This window comes from Gavia stellata, chromosome 1 (assembly GCF_030936135.1).
Source record: "Gavia stellata isolate bGavSte3 chromosome 1, bGavSte3.hap2, whole genome shotgun sequence".
Classification (NCBI taxonomy): domain Eukaryota; kingdom Metazoa; phylum Chordata; class Aves; order Gaviiformes; family Gaviidae; genus Gavia; species Gavia stellata.
Genome location: NC_082594.1, coordinates 132,585,735 through 132,603,667, shown reverse-complemented (window position 1 = coordinate 132,603,667; position 17,933 = coordinate 132,585,735). Strand labels below are relative to the sequence as shown.

At 50.0% G+C, this 17,933-nt stretch overlaps 1 protein-coding gene across 3 annotated transcripts; it reads right to left on the bottom strand.

Moving 5' to 3' along the window:
- Positions 1–3,249: 3,249 nt before the first annotated feature.
- On the bottom strand, positions 3,250–14,392 carry PEX5 (peroxisomal biogenesis factor 5). 3 transcript variants are annotated; one of them, XM_059828480.1, is made up of 15 exons: positions 14,243–14,392; positions 13,682–13,717; positions 13,373–13,505; positions 12,529–12,663; positions 11,300–11,405; positions 9,975–10,065; positions 9,538–9,654; positions 9,060–9,152; positions 8,764–8,883; positions 8,061–8,204; positions 5,820–5,890; positions 5,435–5,650; positions 5,129–5,294; positions 4,767–4,924; positions 3,250–4,400 (listed from the first exon to the last, which is right to left on the bottom strand). In XM_059828480.1, exons 1-15 carry the CDS (start codon positions 14,390–14,392, stop codon positions 4,199–4,201), a joined length of 1,938 nt encoding a protein of 645 aa, XP_059684463.1. In that variant the 3' UTR covers positions 3,250–4,198. The 3 variants fall into 3 exon arrangements, with proteins under 3 accessions (XP_059684463.1, XP_059684533.1, XP_059684597.1); XM_059828550.1 differs by having other exon boundaries at positions 8,061–8,195; XM_059828614.1 differs by lacking the exon at positions 9,538–9,654.
- Between the last annotated feature and the right edge of the window lie 3,541 nt (positions 14,393–17,933).

Below are 17,933 nucleotides of genomic sequence, written 5' to 3'. Positions count from 1 at the left end.
AGAGAGGCACAGCAAATACAGACTGACAAAAGCTTTGTAAGTCCCACTTGACAAGACACAGAAGCCAGAAAGGAAAGGGAAGAGCTTTTCTAACTATTATTTCCTTTCCAAAGTCTCCCCTTCCCAGATAGAGGAAAAGGCAACAGACTGTCTGTGAATAATTGTTTTAGTTCAAAATGTCAGAAACCCAACTGGGTTGCTTTCTGTCCCCATGTTTAATAAATGTGCAAATAGGTTTCCATGGCACGGTTGCTAAGCTGGAATGCGCAAACACAAAGGCTGAGACTAACTAAATGCTTAATACCAGGGGGGAAAAAAAAAAAAAAAAAAGAAAAAAAGGTGCCAAGGACCCTCAAAAGGTCCTAGCTTCACAGCACCACATTTGGCTGGGAAAGCTTCTTCACCTCACAGAAGTCACATGTTCAGAAAATGCATCCAGCATTTTGTTCCTCTCGTGTTTTATTAGCAGGTTGCGCTCCTAAGCCCTTCAGCAGCCTGGTCCAAGCAAGAGCGTGACAGACACTGACTTGCCTTCGACTCAACACCAGGTGCCACTTCTGCTTAAGAAATGCAACAGAGAAATGGAAACGTTTCAAAAAAATCTACCCATCCAGCATCAGATTTTCAGGGGATCTCTGTACCTTCTTCCTAAAGTCATGGACGGTTACAGAGTTTTAAGGTTTCACGTCTCAAATCAGGCAGCCAAAAGCATCAGAAAATACCAGACAATGCTTTGCCATACTAAGCATAATGGTTTCTCCTCTTGTCTTTTGTGGGAGCAAGGAAACGCATGCCTAGGTGAACAAGGGACTACCATATGGAGAAGCTACCAGAGTCTGTTCTGACAAAGCAGCCTGTCTCTGTTGCTGCTTTGCTGCTGCAGGTGGGAGAGCTACTGTGCTGCTTTCAGTCCTTCCTCAGGAGCAGACTTGCCTGCCAAAAGATTTCTGAGCATCAGAGACTGACTCAGAGGAGGGAAGAGGCATGGTGTTTCGGGGTCAGGGCCCAGCAGCAGGCTCAGGCATGCAGGAAATATTGGCAATAATAAAGTAAAAGTAGAAAAGATACAGAAGGATGGAGTACAGAGATAGGGAAAGGGCTCCCCCTTGAGAGACATGGACTGTACTAGAACCATCCTATTTAGAAAGGAGACACTGAAGAAGGGAGCAAGAGAGATTAATAAAAGCATAGGAAGGTGACCCCAAGATATAATTATTTGCTATGTCTTACAGTACCAGAAGTAGGAGACCACAAAGGAAGAGGTAGCAGGCTTAAAGCAAAAGAAAATACTTTGGATATCTAAATACAGTTCTTCTGTGCATCCACAAGACATTGTAGAGACCAAAAGCACGACCTGGTTTAAAAATCAACAAGATACAGGCAGAGAATAAATTCACCAAAGGCCGTTAAACAAACATACTGATGCAACTTCTGGGGCAGGCAGTCTTTAAGCAGCAGATTCCTGGAGAATAGGAAAGTACCCACTATATGCTTTCCCTTACGTGCTTTCTATGAACACCCACTTCAGGTCACGGCCCCTAGAGCGTTCCTCTCAAGAACTATTGGTCTGAGCCCCTTCCAAACTGGAAAGGCTTCAGTACACACAGGCGAAAGAGGTAGGAGCCTGGGACCCAAAACGAGAGTTTGGAGCTTGTAACTCAAGAAAACCCAGGGACATAATGAGGCTCAGCAGCTCAAGATGAGGAAACCGCAGTGGTAAAGCAGAGCGCACAACAGCAGCACACCCACCTTCTTGACCAGTATGGAAGCTAACGAGGAGCACTGTGGCTAGAGGTGTAAGGATCTCAAAGCACCAATTTTCATTTGCTGGTACCTCCCAGCTGCGGGTTGAGCAAGGCCAACACTAAGAGATTCTAAGACTTGTTGGGGCCTTAAGCAGTGAATAAATAAAACACTGAAGGAAGAAATACAGCAGAAACATAGCAAGAAGCATGGGTGGAAGAACACATACTGAATCATCCCCTTTGACCACATGCCCAGTGCCCTATGAAAGATCTAGTTCGCGTCCTGTGATGCCCACAGATTAGGTAAAGAACAAAGAAGGGCTGGGATCCCTCACATGCTTTTAGTGGTGATAGGCCCTGCCACTGTTTTGTACATTGGGGAAAGTGCAAGAAGGGAAAGCACAGATGCCGTGAGATGATTTAAGGTGGGAGGGAGGGAAGAAAGTGAGAACAATTTACAGGGAAAGAGAACAAATGGTGACAGCCACTCTAGCGGCAGCGACAGGAGGGGAGGTGTGACAGGGAAGGACACCAAGCACACAGTCCAGAGATTAAGCCAAATGGCAAAGGAAATTGAGACAACTAGGAAGCCAAGGAGAGGAGAAGCATTAATGGCACTTGTGGATGAGAAAAAGGGAAGGCCAAGCAGTAACAATGGGAGTGTGAACAGAGAGGAACGTAGTGCAGCAAAGGAAACTGGTGGTGAGAGGGATAGCAGAAAACTGGGCAAGGGAGAACACCTGGACAGCAGGTGAGGAACAGCATAGGCACTAATGTTTTCTGTTGCTGAGCAGAGAAGGATCTGACAGAAGGACTGAGATCAGTACAAACCAGAAGGCACATCTCTGACCAGGGGTGGTGTGTGCAAGCAGGACACAAAAGCAGTGCTATCTAAAAGGCAGAAAAACACAAGCAGCAAGTTGTTTTGCATGCGTTACAGCAATTTCAGAACAGCACACGCAGTGCCACAGTGCTGGCTGGGAGACACAGGGGAAGCTAGAGCTCAGAAAACATACAGCAAGAACTATTCTCTGCACACACTTTCTGCTCCTGATGGTTGCAGTAACAAGAGAAAAAACAAGCCTGTGAGGAAGAAGTATGAAGAAACAGGTGCCTGATGGAAGAGGAAGGATAAGTGCTCCCCACCTAAGCCCCTGGTCTTGACTACTGAAGCAGTCAGGTTCCTCAAAAAGGTGATAAAAATGTAACACAAAACTTCCCTCACTGCATACAGCAAGAAAATGAAAAAGTGCTTCACTGACCCTTAAACCTAAGCAAGGAAAAAGAGAGAGCTTTTGGCACCGGGAAGCTCTTCTGCTGGCTCACAGAGCTGAAGCCTGAGGCTACAGCAAAATGAGGTCCTTTGAGCTTCTTTCGCATATGAGCTATCAATAAAACAAAACCTGGGTCAAAAGGGGAGACAGAAACTGAGAGAGGCTCTGATCTATCTTTTGCAAACCAGCGGGTACAACCCTAGAGATCTATACTACCCACTGCATGCAGCTCCAACAGAGGCACAGAGGAAGATGTTGTTTTGGCAGTTTTAATTCTCCCCCCTTTATTATACAAAATACTTTACAATTAAAAAACATTTCCCCCCCAATAGAATCATATACAGATATTTATAATTAACAAGATGCAGTTACAGACAAGATAGGGAACTTCTGCACAAAGGAAAAACAATGACAGATGATCAAGTGAAAATTAAGACTTGACCCTTTCCCCACCGTATCCTGGGAGGGGAGGTTACATTTTAGACTTTTATTCCTATCACATTCCCTCAAGTCTGAACTCCGGGATCTCCTCTTACCCCAAGACAAGCTAAGGGCCTCCACCTGTGTCCCCAGCACGAGTACAATACTCTGCTCTCAAAAGGTTCATGAAGAGACACTGAGAAACTAGCATCTGGCTGTACCATGAAGTTACCAGTACCCAGAAACGGAGACTGCTGCCCCCAGTTTTCCCTAGCAAGCCACATATACACACATGCAAGCACATACATGGGGGAAACATGCTCAAAACCCAGAATTTTTCACCCTTTTACCAGATGTCAATCCCACCCCACCAAAGCAACCTGCACTCAAGATGCATCCAGCAGGTAGTCTCTGCAGAATGGCTATGGTAAGGTCTCACGGCCAAGCTAGGCATTACTGCAAATGCAGTCTGGCAAGAGGGCTGGATGTTGCCATCTTCCCCACTTTGACCATCTGCCTACCAGCAGAGCGTCGGTCAGTCATGGAGGTGATAATGTGAACAGCTCAGAGATGCTCAGGCCACAACGGACAGGTAGGGGAAGTTGCACACTTCAGCGGGAGGTCCTTGAGAAAACAGTTGCCAATGATCTGCCCTACCAGAGCAAAGATATGCGTGAACCCTAGCGAACACTTTCTCTCTAAGTAACGTCACTGCTGGGCTGGGCCAACCCTGCACTCACAGGGGAGCCCATCCCAGTGTCACTGCTGGAGGCCAAAAGCCTGAAGCAGTGTGGGAAGATCATGGGCATCAGCTGCCCCATACAGGTCACTCTGGCCCAGCATGGAGAGGGCCATGCGGAGGGTGCTCCAGATGTTGTCAGACATAGCGCCTTGCTGCCCCCGCGGACCTCGGCTCTTCTGCTGCATGTGCAAAGCCTCTAAGAAGTGCTCCACAGCCTCACTGTCAACATGAGAACATACACATGCTTACCGGAGAAGATGGGACATCTCATACTCCCTCCCCCATTTGCTTCTCAAGTACCTCCCCCCAAAACCAGTTTCCTCCTCTTCACCAGATCTTGCCCCATGCCAGAACCATCAGAGATTCCCCCTTTTCCCTCTTAACAGAAACTGAAGTCCAGATGGCCCCTACTCCAACTGCATCTGCATGACACTTTGTTCTCAGGGCAGAGTCCGCACGCTCTGCTCTCCTATGCCAAGGGAAGGCTGCAGGCAGCGTGGCACTGCCCTAGTAACCTATCGCAGTCTCTCCCACAAACACGTGCACACTCATGTGCCACAGCAGATCTGCCCATCCTATGCTCACCGGTGGGCGCCTAAGTTGATGCAACTGATGCCCAAGTTGTAGCGAGAGCGGATGTATCCCGGCTGGAGCTCCAGTGCCCGACGATATGCGGCCACAGCTTCCTCACTCCGATTCCCATTGGCCAGGGTGGCACCGAGCTTGTTCCATAGCAGATGGTCCTGGAGGAGGGGGCAGAGAAAAAGGGCTGAAATAAACTGGAACATTTTAAGCTCTAAGCCAGCCCTCCCTTCCACTATATGGAAGGTGTCTGTCTTATTCCTCCACTCCAAAAATGTACCTCTCATACAAGCAGCACCTCCACCCAAACCTTCATCCCCAAACCTCCAGGTACCTCTAAGCATCCACAGTCTGCCCTTTCTTACGTTGGGGCGCACGCTGAGTGCGGCACTGAAGCAATCCACAGCCTTCTCGTACTCGCCACTAAGGTTGAAAAGGACACCCAGGCCACACTGAACATCAGGATCCACGGTCGAGGGGTTGCTGCGCACAGCTGCTAAGAACAGCTCTTTCACCTCCACGAACAGCGAGCTGGAAAAGCACAGAACAAGGATATTGGTGTACTGTGGAGAGAGCTGGCCTTGCGTTGGTCCCTCTGCTCCTGCCTGGGACACTTCCAACCCCCCAAGAAGCCTTTCAGCTGAAAGCTGAAATTTGTAACCCTAACTCACTCAGACAGCAGGGAACCTAGGACACGCTTGGAAGGCCCCAGGTTTGTCCCTGAAACACTCTCCTCCGGCTCCTTCTCCAGCAGGTGGGCATAGTCTGGTTTATGGCGTAGCCAGTCCCGCAGGGTCTCACATGCCTGCTTCTGCAAGGACTCGTTGGTGAAGCTGACCGCTAAAGCCATAAGTGCCGTGAGGTTCCCAGGCTGCAGTTCCAGGCACCTGCAGGTCCAAGAAAGAAAAGTGAATACGGTATTAAATCAGTCTGGGAGACACCCAGATACAGGAGGTAACACAATCAAGACAGAGCACACCATGCTAGCCATATGGTCCTTGCGACACTATGCACTAGACAAGGAGCCATGCTCAGAAGCTCTTCCGCAACACTCACTGTCTGAGGGCGCTGATTGCCAAAAGCTCCTGTTCATTCTCTGCTTGGGTGGTTCCCAGATATTGCCAGGCCTGGAGAAGATAAAGATGCACAAAGTCGGACTTCTTCACATCCAGAGAAAAAGGATCAGCCGATAAACTACAGACACGGAGATTAAATCCACCATATCATCCCACACATTTTTAGAGTGAGACCAAATATATGCAAGCATACACATTAGCCACAGATACAAGTTTCTCTCGAAAGACGCATAGACATTATGGCACATAGGTCCTCAAGGCCAATAAAACTGGCACTGTTATAGTGAAAAGAAAAAGCGAGTGTCTACCTGGAGATCTATCATAAAGCAACAGTTGGCAGTTTTACACTTTTAAGTCACAGAATCTCCACTTTTAACTTCCAACTGTGGTCAAACTGCAGAGGAAGGAAGGAAAAGCAGATCTCTTATTTCCTAAGAACAAAACGGCATAGCAGCAGTACTAAAAATAAGGAGATGCCCAAGGCAGGCAGCTGTATATACTTGTGCAGTGGTCCACTAGCAAGCGATAATCTTGGGGAGTTGACTGTTGGACCTGAAAGTAGAAGCACTGTTATTTTACTGAATCTTCAATCATTGTGACACCAGTACATGAAAGCCACTTCCATCTCCAGGTTGCTGACATAGGGAATATTTAATTAAGGCACTAAATCCAATGTATCTCTTCACTTTATGTGGATAACCACACCCCTTCCTCAAAAATAGGCTAGATAGCTGGCGGGATTGTCAGCACGAAGTACCCGCTTTTTGAACGTAAGTCACAAAATGCAGTATCCACTGTCTCAAGGAAGGAAATTGCTTCATTAGCAAAGACCCAGACACACTGCACAAGCCACCACAAGCAAAAGGCAACCTACTGCCTCAAATCTCTAATGCCTCACCATACACCTAACTGCAACTCAAGAAGAGCTGACCAGCTATAACTGTGTAGTGCTCTGCAGACAGAAGAGCCGAGATTCAAGGTGAAGTTGTGACTTGGACCAAAGCAACCACAACATTTCCTTCAGAGCAATTGTTCAAGTCTATTTGATCACTGTACCATCTGTGAAGTCTTGACTTCTCCTGTACTTTCTGCAGAGTCACTGTAGAAGAATTCAGAATGTTTTCAAAACAGCTAGCCAGAACTGGCCCAAGATTTCTTCCCTATGGTTTCAACTACCTCTCCATTATGCTCAGCCTGCAGCCCACATGCCTGTGAGAAGACAGTGCCAATTCTAAAGGAATATTAGCAACACCTTTTGACCACTTCAAAGCTAAAGTAGATCTCCAAAACCTCTGCTTACTTTTCACCTACTCCCAGTACCCTAGAAAGTTAGATGCTTGTATTCCCAGAAGCCAAGAACCTCTGTTCCGAGAGGTCACTCTGATCTAAGCCTCAGGATTAACAGATTAGATATTTCCAGTCATATACAATTAACAAGGCTTGAATCAGACACACTGAGAATTCAGCATCCCTGGGTCCCTGAGGCAGGCACTCCAGAAACGGACAACATGGGTGTATTTGTGTTCTTCCCCTTCCTCCTGAGAATATCCACATCCTCTACCTCTGGAGAAAGGCGCTCAGACTATTCCATTTCTCAATCCATCCTGTAGAAGCTGACGTGCTTTATGGAAATAAGCATTCACTGAATTAGGAGCTGGAAACTTGTCTTCAGTATGAAAACCATTCTCTGGCCCACAGCTTCAAATGAAGACTGTGAAGACACCCAAACCATCTCTCTCACCCTTCTGGGTTTCATTTTCTTCTGGCATCTAGACGGAAGACCTAACCAGGACCCCTAGTCTAACAAGCTGCTCAGAATTAGTCTTTAATACAGATACCAAAAGCGGTTATCTGCCATAAGCATCTCCAAACTTGCAATGCCAATAAAGACTTCCACAGAAGCAACTTAAGAGATGAGAACTCCTTGTCTTGGCTCCACGCACAGTCTCACGTGCTCCAAAGATTTTACACAGCTCTGGGCCAGAGCCTTTGCGCTTTTTGTAACTGACCTTAGTCATAAACCTCCTTGCCTGCAGCCCTCCTGGGTATTCACGTACATCAGCTACATACCCAGAGCCACAGAAAAATGAGATGTTTTCATACACCCTGCACAGCTCCTAACACGGAAGTGAGTTTTCTACACATAGCCCGACACCTCACAAGGGAAGGATCCAAGTAGCAGGACACCTGGCCAAGGCCTGTTATCTCTGCTCTCACTCACCTCCATATGATCTGGCTTCTGTTGCACTGCAGCCTCAAAGAGCAAGACGGCATTGGGGAGGTCACCTTCCTCCAAGCGCTTCCGTCCCTCTTCAAATGCATCCGGGTGATCTCTCATGGGATTATCTTCCTCAAACTGGTAACCCTAGCAGGGAAGACAGACAAGGGCTAATGCTAGGAGACAGGCATAGGGAGAAAAGCACTCTCTACAGTACGGAACAGTCTAGTCTTGCTGCATCAGAAACACTCGAACTGCAGACCCGTCAGCACCTCGTTCTCTTTGCTAGTTTGTAGCAGATCAGAGAACAATGGCTCTTCCTCCTGCCTGCTCTGTGCTGAAAAATTCCTCCAAACCAGACCTGGAATAAGTTGCAACAGAGATTAAACATCTGGTGCGGGTCTTATCGGCTTCAGAGTGGGGGCAACAACACTTGCACTCATTGCAAAGAATCCCAGCATTAACTGGTATTTGGTGTTGGACAAGAACTAGACAACATCTGCAGACAAGCACAAGTGAAAACAGTATTTGTTTAACCCCTAGCTGATCTGGGATGAGGGTGCAAGTGACAGCAAAACATCAGTACGAGAAGGAATCCTAGCAGCATTTGGGGTCTGTGGAGCTCACCTGGGAGGCAGACATACTGCCAGCCTCCTAAAGGCAGTCCGTCACAGCGCTAGGGCTGAGAGACCCTATTCTCTGTTACCTTGTCATACGATGAGGAGCTGAGGTCTTCATAATCAGAGAGCCAAGGGTGAGCCTCTGCATCTCTCTTGGCCATCTCCTCCCATTCTGCCTGGAGTTTGTCCCAGAAGTCCACATCTGACTGAAGGGAGAACAGAACGTGACTAGAGTGCCTCAACCATAAACTGAGCTCTACAGACACGCCAGAGAACACCCTCTTAGATGTTTCTAGCCCTCCTCACAGCATGCAAAGGAGAGAGGTAACCCTACCACAGGCTCGCAGTTGGTACCCCAGCCCTCCTCCTCGGTCAGCTTTACCTCCACAGCAGTCTTTGCCTGCTCAAATTCCGTATCAAGAGTTGACATGTTCCCAGATCGTGCAAATTGATCCACCCAGGCATCGGATGCCCCCTGGGAGTTTGGAAACAGAAACACACCTTCCTTTTTAGAATTTGGCTACCTCAGGGCACATCCCAAAACAGCAGGAGGGTCTCTGATTACCCCTCCTCCCCATCAGCAAGAACTGATGGCTAGTGAAGTAGAAGAGAGTTCATTTGGATATTCCCTTCCTCCCAGGTCCTAAGGGAGATGAGAAAACTCACGCTGCCCAAATACCTTCCCAGCTTCTGGCTAGACTCTGCTAAGAAGAGCCCAACAGCCCCTCCCTCGCCTCCCCCAGCCTAGTCATTAGTAGAGCATTGCTGAGAGTTGGACTTGCCATTCTCCCTTGCTCCCAGACTGTGCACTGTGGCAAAAAGCTTTCCTCCTTCAGACCACACAGGGCTGGGGCTCCTACCTGCTGCTGTATAAACTCAGCTGCCCATTGCTCTGCCTGATCTTGGTCTCTCTGGGTCACCTGATTAGCTTCGATCGATACCCTCCCATCTCCGATCTGGCGGACAAACTTTAGGAACTGTGGCAGAGAAATGAAACAAGGGTGGAGCCGGGCAGATGCTTTGTCAACAAGCCCTCTGCCCATGCCCCCCTCCTTCACTAAGAGGACTTCTCTCTGCAAAGTGAGCACAAAAGGCCCGAAAAGGTGGGGAGGACAGGACTTCAGAGTCACGTGGTAGAGATGGATAATATCTAGAGCAAATTGTCGGGTTCAACTTCTAGGAATCAGGGAAGAAATGGAAACACGGGACAGCAGGAGGCTTTATTCCTTTACTGTCTTCCCCCCTTCTCAGTTCCCCACACCCCTTATTCACACTCCCCAGTCAGGGAATTTCTTACCTCAGAATTCTTCAGTTTTGGATCATCCACTTTAGAGAGGAAATCACTAACAGTTTGCTTAAGATCATCCTCAGGTTGATATTCCTCATACCTGTGTTCAGAGGCAGTAAAAGCGAAAGAGATAGTAAGATACCAGGCAACAGAGAACTCTTTCACTAACAACAATCTACACAATGGGCCTGACAACAGTATTGAGGGATACAATCCCTCCTCAAAGACTCCGGCGTTCTCTTAAGTGATTCAGTACCTTTATCCATCTGTAAAAATTCAAAATTACTCCTAGGTTAACTTTGCAAGTGACTGACACTAACAGTAGCAGAATTAAACAATTACAGTGACAGCACAGTCCTGCAGAAGAGTCCAGATTCCTTGGCAAGCTCACATGCTATCAGACATTGCAAATTTTAGCACTACCAAAAACAAGGTCATAGATCTAGGAACAAAGAAAGTAGGTCATGCTTATGGAAGAGGAACAGTGTCTTGGAAAAGCACCAACTCTGCAGAGGATTGAGGGCTCACAGCAAGCACACAACTCAGTATGTTGTCTGGCTTACAGCAGGATAGGACCAGTTCCAGGTGTTACCACTACATTCAGTCTTGGTGAAGTCTTTGGAACTGGCAGCAATAACTCAAGAACGTCCATATTTCCAGAAAGGCATCAGAAAAGGCAAGAGCCAGGAGGAAGAAGAATCCAAATATGCAAAATCTCTTTGAGGGAAAGATCTAAGAAGCACAAATTGCATGCTTGTGTTTTGCTTCTTTATTTGAAAAACTTGACCGTAGTCAACAGGTACCTATACAGAGAAGATCCGTAGTCGTAGACTGTTCTTTAATCTACCACACAAAAACACATGAAAATAATGTCTGGAAGGCTGAAACTAGAAATATGCAGAGGAAAGGCTGGATGTGGTTTGTCAGATAGGGAGACTGAAGTGATGAAAGTTTACAACTACTAGAGTGTAACACTTGAGATGTCTAAATCTAAAAAAAAAAAAGCTGCTGTGGAAAAAAGTTCTGCTTGATTATGAGTTCCTGAACTCACTCCTGAAATCGCTTTAAGGAGCTTTGTATTAGGCATGAGATTAAGTTAGCCTATATGATCACAGTATCTTCCTGGAACTAGAAAACAGAAAAGCTAGGATCTCTTAAAAACTTCAATCTCCAAGCACTGTTTCCTCCTTTCTCTGAAAAGAAAGGCCTGAGAACATCAATCTAGACTAAATGACTCAAAAGCATTCAGGCCATAGCAGAATTCTATCTCCTATCCAAACTTCACCCACCCTAGTGCCTAGCAGCAATAACGGGTTTTGAGAAGACAGACCCACCATTTATCCGCCAAAGACTGGTCTTCCGATTCCCCAAGCCACAGTTTCTCCTCTGACTGCTCTAGGTATTCTTCTGCCCACTTGGCAGGAGACACAGACAGCGGATCTGCATAGGACATCAGGAAGAACGGGGAGAAGAGTGAGACAGGCAGACATCACTCAGATTAGCTTCAGATTTTGCTCTCTCCACTTTACACACAGCTAGCTCACATACAGAGAAGACATCTTCAAAGAAAGATTGTTTACGCTTGTTTCCTCTAACTTGGTCTATTCTGATCTAAAAATCAAGCCTTAGGTTCAGACTGTGTATTAATACAGGTGCCACTCTGGTGCCAATAACCTTATGATTTTCTACTTTAATTTCACAACTTATTCGTCTGCTCCATGTGGGATACTATGTAGGTCAAGAAAATTAGCAATGCATTACAAGTCTCTGTCAAAAGCACAGCCTACAAAGCACTAGGTTTTCATCAGAACTTTCTCAAAGACCTTTGTAAATGCTGATTTATATTCCCAGCAGTATAAAGAGTGAAGGTCAAAGAATGGGACTACCTGGCTCTCCGCAGTGGCCACTCCTGGAGAAGAGAATAGCATCTACTTAGATCTTACTCATAACTTCCAGATTAGGTCATGGATGGTAACAGGACCCTATTCGAGCCCCAGCTCTAAACACAATACAGGATGACTTTTCAGATAAACTACTGGCTTGCTTGAAATGGAAAGCTTAACCTTTTGGCCAGAAACATTCACTGCACACATTTCCAAGGTGCAACATCCCTCTACCTCCATGAAACTGACAAGAAGTATTTGGCCAAAGCACGCTAAACAATATTTACTTTGGTACAAAGGCAAACTTAGCCTTAAGAGAGGGAATTAGAGAATACGTAAGGAAGAAGCAGTACCAGACCGTCTCCAGAATTTGGATCAGTTGAATCATCATTATTTTCATAAAAGCAGTTTGAACAGCCTGCTTCTCCTAAGTTCTCCAAGTAACCCAAGCTAAAAAAACAAAAGACCCTTACACTTGAATAAAAGCTTCCACACCACAATGTTCACAATTCGGCTAAGCCATCACAACACAGCTTCCCCCCGCCCCTTAAAGCTGCTACAGTAAACACTGACTGCTGGCCCCAAAGCATTACTCCAATTTCCCATTCAGTAACTCTCCACTACGTGCAGGAGTGTAACTGGGCAACACCTTGACAGTAATTCCAAAAGGGACCCTTCACCTGTCACTTCAGCAATGAACTCCTGTGACCAGTCAGCTTCATTGTAATCTGAGGAGACATCACCAGCGCTATCTGCTGCAGCCAAGAATTCCTGGGTCCAGTTTTCAGACAGTGCCAGGGCTGCCACACCTGGAGCTACAAGAAGGAGAAAACAAAGTGAGGAGTGGAGGACTCAAAGGCATCTTCTACATGTCCCAGGCTAGCCCTCATCATCTCTGATCCTTCCCTTTCTCTTTGTTAGAATAAAACCACAGAAAGATTCCACTTGGAAGGAATCTCTGGAGGTTGGTACTGTTCTCACAGCAGGTTAACACTAAAGCTAGATATTAGGTTGCTCAGGGCATTCATCAGGTAACTTCTGAACTTGTCCAAGGCTGGCAACTCCCCAGCCTCCCTATGCACCTGTTCCAGTACTGAACACCCTCCAAAGGAAGAAATGTTTCCTTACATCTAGTGAGTTCCCCTTTCTGCAAGTTGTGTCCGTTGCCCCTTGTCCTTTTGCTGTGTATCACTGCGAAGATCCTGTCCGCGGCTGCTGAAGACAGCAACTAGACACTCCACCCCCTATCTCCCACCCCCACCCCCCTTAGACTCCTCTTCCTCAGGCTGAACAACCCCAGTTCCCTCAGCCTTTCCTCTTGCACCATATATTCCAGTCCCTGAACCCCTTATTGATCTCCACCGGACTTGTTGCAGCATGTCAGTGTACTGGGAAGCCCAAATCCAGAAACAATACTCCGGATACAATCTCACAAGTGCTGAATAGATGGGAACCACACCCCTAGGAGCTTAACTGTAACACCAAGATCTCTTCCAGCTCTCCGCCTACTCTAGCTCCCCTCACCTCGCTGAGGGGCCTGTCGGAAGCTTGACTGTTCAATCTCTTGCATCTCAGCCAACAGGTCATCCATCTTAAAGGTCTGGGGTGCACGGGACAGTAAAGGGGCATTCTGCTCTTGCAGGAACTCTCCAACCAGCTGCCAAAGACAGAGGTGGATGACAAACGCAGCATAGAAGATGAACAGGCAGAGCCATGGAGCATGAGAGAAAGAAATGGGCTTGTCAGAAGGAAAGATTAATACCAGGTAAGGGGAAAAACAGCAAACAGTGTTGGTGAGAAAAGCAGTAAGGAGACGCATCAATCTGTTCTTACCTCATCTTCGGTGCCCACTCCTAGTGGTTTGGATACCTACAGGGAATAGTGGGCAATTACCCCAACAGCTTTGACCCCATACCCCTCTCCACACACCCTGTGACCCAATTAGTTTACATCTTCCTCTTCCTTGAGCTTAAGCTATCAGCACTTTCTTGCATGAGCTGCCTGCTTACGTGGAAGCTGAAGGAGCAGGAATACCTTGAGTGATACTGTCCAACCCCCCTCCCACCACTTTTTGGGTTGGGGCCTGTGACAGCAAGGCATTCAGCTCACCACAGCCACCAACGAACGTCCTCTGGGCGACCATAAACGCAGCTTCCATGAACAGGCCCTCACCCCACAACCCTGCAGGACAAATCGGGGGGGTGACCCCGCGGCCCCTTTCCCCAGAAGAAAAGCAACACCGCACCTATCTGCGCCAACAGCCCCCCCGTTCTGCTCACCCCACACCCCCTTCAGCCAGCACACCCCCCTCCCGTGCTGACGGGCCCAGTCCGGGCGGGCCCCACGCCCAGCCCCAGCCCCAGCCCAGCAAGCCGAGACACCGGCAACACTCACGGCTGCGGCTCCGGGAGCCCCGGGGGGCCAGGCCAGCGGGCCCTGAAGTCCTTCCTGCCGCAAGGCTTTGTCCTGGGTGAAGTGGCCGGCCAGCTTCATGAGGGGGTTGGAGCCCCCGCACTCCGGTTCCACCAGCTCCCTCATGGCCATGGCGCCGGGCAGGGAGGGAGGGTCGGCGCCAAACCCCGCCGGGCCTGCACCTGGCGCCGGGGCGGCACGGACGGCGGGTGAACGCCAGGCCCAGTGACCGGCTGCCGGGGGCGCCCGGCCCCCTCTCCCGACGCGGCTGCCACCCGCCAGCCCCCCGCGGGCCCGGCCGGCCGCCCTGCGCCGCCGGCCCGGGCGGGGAGGCCCCGAGCTCGGGCCAGAGCCCGCGCGGGCGGGGGCCGGGCTCAGAGGCGAGCCGCCACGGCGCCGGCTCCCAGCGCGGCCGAGCGCAGCCCGGGCAGGCACAGCTGCCCTGGCCAGCAAGAGCCTCCGCGCCCCGGCCGCCCCCGGGAGCGGGACCCCCCCCCCGGCTCCCTCCGCCCTGCCCCAGCCCGGGCCCGGGAGAGGACACCCGCCCGCCAGGACAGCCAGGCCGCGGCCTCCCCCCCGAGCCCCGCGTCCCCGCCCGCCCCTCCCGCCCGCCGCCCGGGCGGCGGGACCCCCTCCCCGCCGCGCCCCGGCGCTCCCCGCCCCGCGCGGGCGGAGGGGACGGCGGGGCTCCCCCCGGCCGGCACCGTACCTGGGGCTGCTGCCGGGGCTCCCGGGGCGGCGGGCGGGACCAGCTCTTAAAGGGCCAGGCACGCCGCGAGCGCCGCACCAGAGCGCCTTAAAGGGACAGAGTCCCGCGGGCTGCCAGCGCCCGGGGGACGGCCCCGGCCCCGGCCCCGGCCCCGGCCCCGGCCCGCGCCGCCCGCCCGCCCGGCCTCCCTGCAGCAGGCGACGCGCCGATGCCGCCGCAGCTCCGCCCGGGCGGCCGCAGCTCTCCAGGCGCGGCCGGGGGGACGGCGCCGGCGCTGCTCCCTGTCACCGCCGGCCTCGCCTCGCCCTGCTCCCGCCGCTCCGGGGCCGGTTCCCGAGCCCCGGCGCTGCCCCGGCGGCGGTGGCGGAGAGGACGGGCATACAGCGCCGGCTGTGCCAGTCCCCGCCGCTGGAGCGAAGCGGTGTGTGTGCGGCATCTGCGTACGCCGCGCCAACATGCGTAATGTGAATATGTCATTAAAACCGTGTCACAGAGTCAGTAAATACGTTGCGCTGGTTTAGAGCAGCGGCTCTGCCGCGGCGTCGGCGTCTTCTTCACCGCCCACCTCGGTTTTTGCGCCAGCTGCAGCCCACCCGGCAGCGGCGGCAGGTCTCGGGCCCAGGCATCGCGAAGGCCGGTGGAGAGCAGGAGGTCCTCACAAGTAGTTATGAATAGCGCACGGACAGCTATTTTATTATTGGCTTTGGGATCACTAAAATGTTGCAGCTGGCTGACAGGTTAGAAGTGCCTGTATTTGGCTGAAACGTATGCGATGGCTTCAGATAAGCCAGAGAAACGTCAGCTGCTTTACAGTTTTCATCCTTCTATGCGTGTGAGTCCAAAGGAAGAGCAAACCACACGGAAAATCGGAGCTCATTAGTGTATAGCCTCTAAAAGAATGGGAAAACCACAAAGAGGGGTTTGCATGATGTGTACTGTCTCCTGTGACATTAGGGTGCTAGAAATAAGTTGCTTTCAGAATCAAATCCCGTCTTCTCCTTTTCAAAAGGAATATGCTCCTTTGCAGGGTCCTCTCCAGACTTCCCAGATGCAGTTCATCTATCCAAAACCTAATGTCTGGTGCTGTTTTATTCTTTGGCGGTAAGTCTTCTTGACCGCTCTCCTCACAGCTTTGAAATGCATATGACATCTACAGTCAGTTTTGTGCTAGCAAGTAGTATGGCTCATCAGGAGCAAATCTTTCGAGTGATAGAGTTGGGGCTGGAAATCCAACAACCTCACCAAGCATGTTTGGGGAGCTTTACTTTGGATTATGTCTTCCCACGGACTGCACACCAATTAGTGGTTGAAATGCAGGGATAAGGGAGACCTCATCGCTCTCTACAACTACCTTAAAGGGGGTGGCAGAGAGGTGGGTGTTGGTCTCTTCTCCCAAGTGACTAGCGACAGGACAAGAGGAAACGGCTGCAAGTTGCGCCGGGGGAGGTTTAGGCTGGATATTAGGAAAAACAACAAAGGGTTCTCAGACACTGGAACAGGCTGCCCAGGGAGGTGGTGGAGTCATCATCCCTGGAGGTATTTAAAAGATGTGTGGATGAGGCGCTTGGGGACACGGTTTAGTGGTGGACTTAGTGGGGTTAGGTTTACGGTTGGACTTGATGATCTTACAGGTCTTTTCCAACCTAAACGATTCTATGATTCTATGCATGAGGTGTGCTCCTATGTACGGCACACCCACTCACTTAGCGCCACCTGAAAGGAATCTAGTTTGCACACCGAGACTGTTCTGCAGCACAAACCAAAGCCCGGCAAGCGGGTGTTACTGGAAGATTCCCTTTGAAAGGACGCTTCGGACATCCGTTCAGGCACTGATGTGGAAGCGCCCTACATCTGGCAGGCAGCTGCATGAAGATGGCAACACTTGAAAAGACATTTACATAACCCCTCTTACACAGGGAGAGCGAGGCTGCACACGCTATGTAACACATTCCACTCTTCCAGATGCATTATGATATTGCTCCCTACTTGCCTCTGAGTTCTAGTCATCCTAGGACTATGAGTGCACTAACCCGTCCCTTCCAGAGGCAAGCCCCTGGAATGACTAACATGACTCACCCGCTCTTACCAAATGCCAATCCTGTATGCTCTCAGTGTGATCGAGGGTTACCAGGAGCACTTGAAGAGACAGAGGGAGGAGGCTTTTCAGCAGAATCCTGAATTACTTTAAAGAACAACAGACGGACAGTGCCGCTCCTAGGAAAAGCAATAGACTGCACAAAGATGTGGACAAGGGGAGCATAGGCGTTGAGATAAGGCATGGGCAGAAATCCAAAAGCCATCAGAGACTGAGCAGTGAAGTCAAGATGAAGCAGTTTTGATTTATAAACATTTGTATCAGGGTCTTGGGGCATGCCCATGACACCAGCCTGTGATACCAGCCCAGCCTGGCCTGCTGGTTCAGGACAGGGACTCTGAAAGACTGCTCTTTAAAAAAGTCCCCACAGGCTCCCTTCTTCAGTCTGAACAGCAAGAAGGGGCCCCACACGGAACGCACGCAGGCTCAAGACACACTAAAGAAAAACGTATCCTCTCTTCTTTTCCCCTCTTTCTCTTCTCCTGGGAAGACAGTTTCTTCTCCCTGGCTCTTGGCTGCCTTCAGGCTCACCAAGACTCTTGCAAAGCAGCGCTCATCACTGAACCAGTTCCAACATTAAGCAATCCTTTGATCTACTGAAAATGTCATGGTATCATTTGCACCAGTCTGAAGACAGCCCGTAGGAGGCCTTCAGAAAGCATCTTCCAGGGTTTAGTGACAGTTTGCCATCGCCCGAGAGTGAGGCATGGGTGTCCCTCCACCTGAAGGTACAGAAAGAGACCTTGCAGAGTGAGATTTTCTGGGTCTTAGACCCAGAGCAAAGGAGACAGAAGGAAAAGTTGGATGGCCTCATTTATCCCTTTCAGTCCCGAACAACTGTGATGCAACTAAAGGAATCAGAAGTGGCA

Excerpts from the sequence above, each read along its gene's own strand:
- PEX5 (XM_059828480.1), bottom strand. The coding sequence starts at position 14,392 with ATGGCCATGAGGGAGCTGGTGGAACCGGAGTGCGGGGGCTCCAACCCC. Across the intron at positions 11,406-12,528 it reads GTTCATTGCTGAAGTGACAG|ATCCGCTGTCTGTGTCTCCT; the intron begins GTGAAGGGTCCC and ends TGTCCTATGCAG. Across the intron at positions 8,205-8,763 it reads GCTCCTCATCGTATGACAAG|GGTTACCAGTTTGAGGAAGA; the intron begins GTAACAGAGAAT and ends CTTCCCTGCTAG.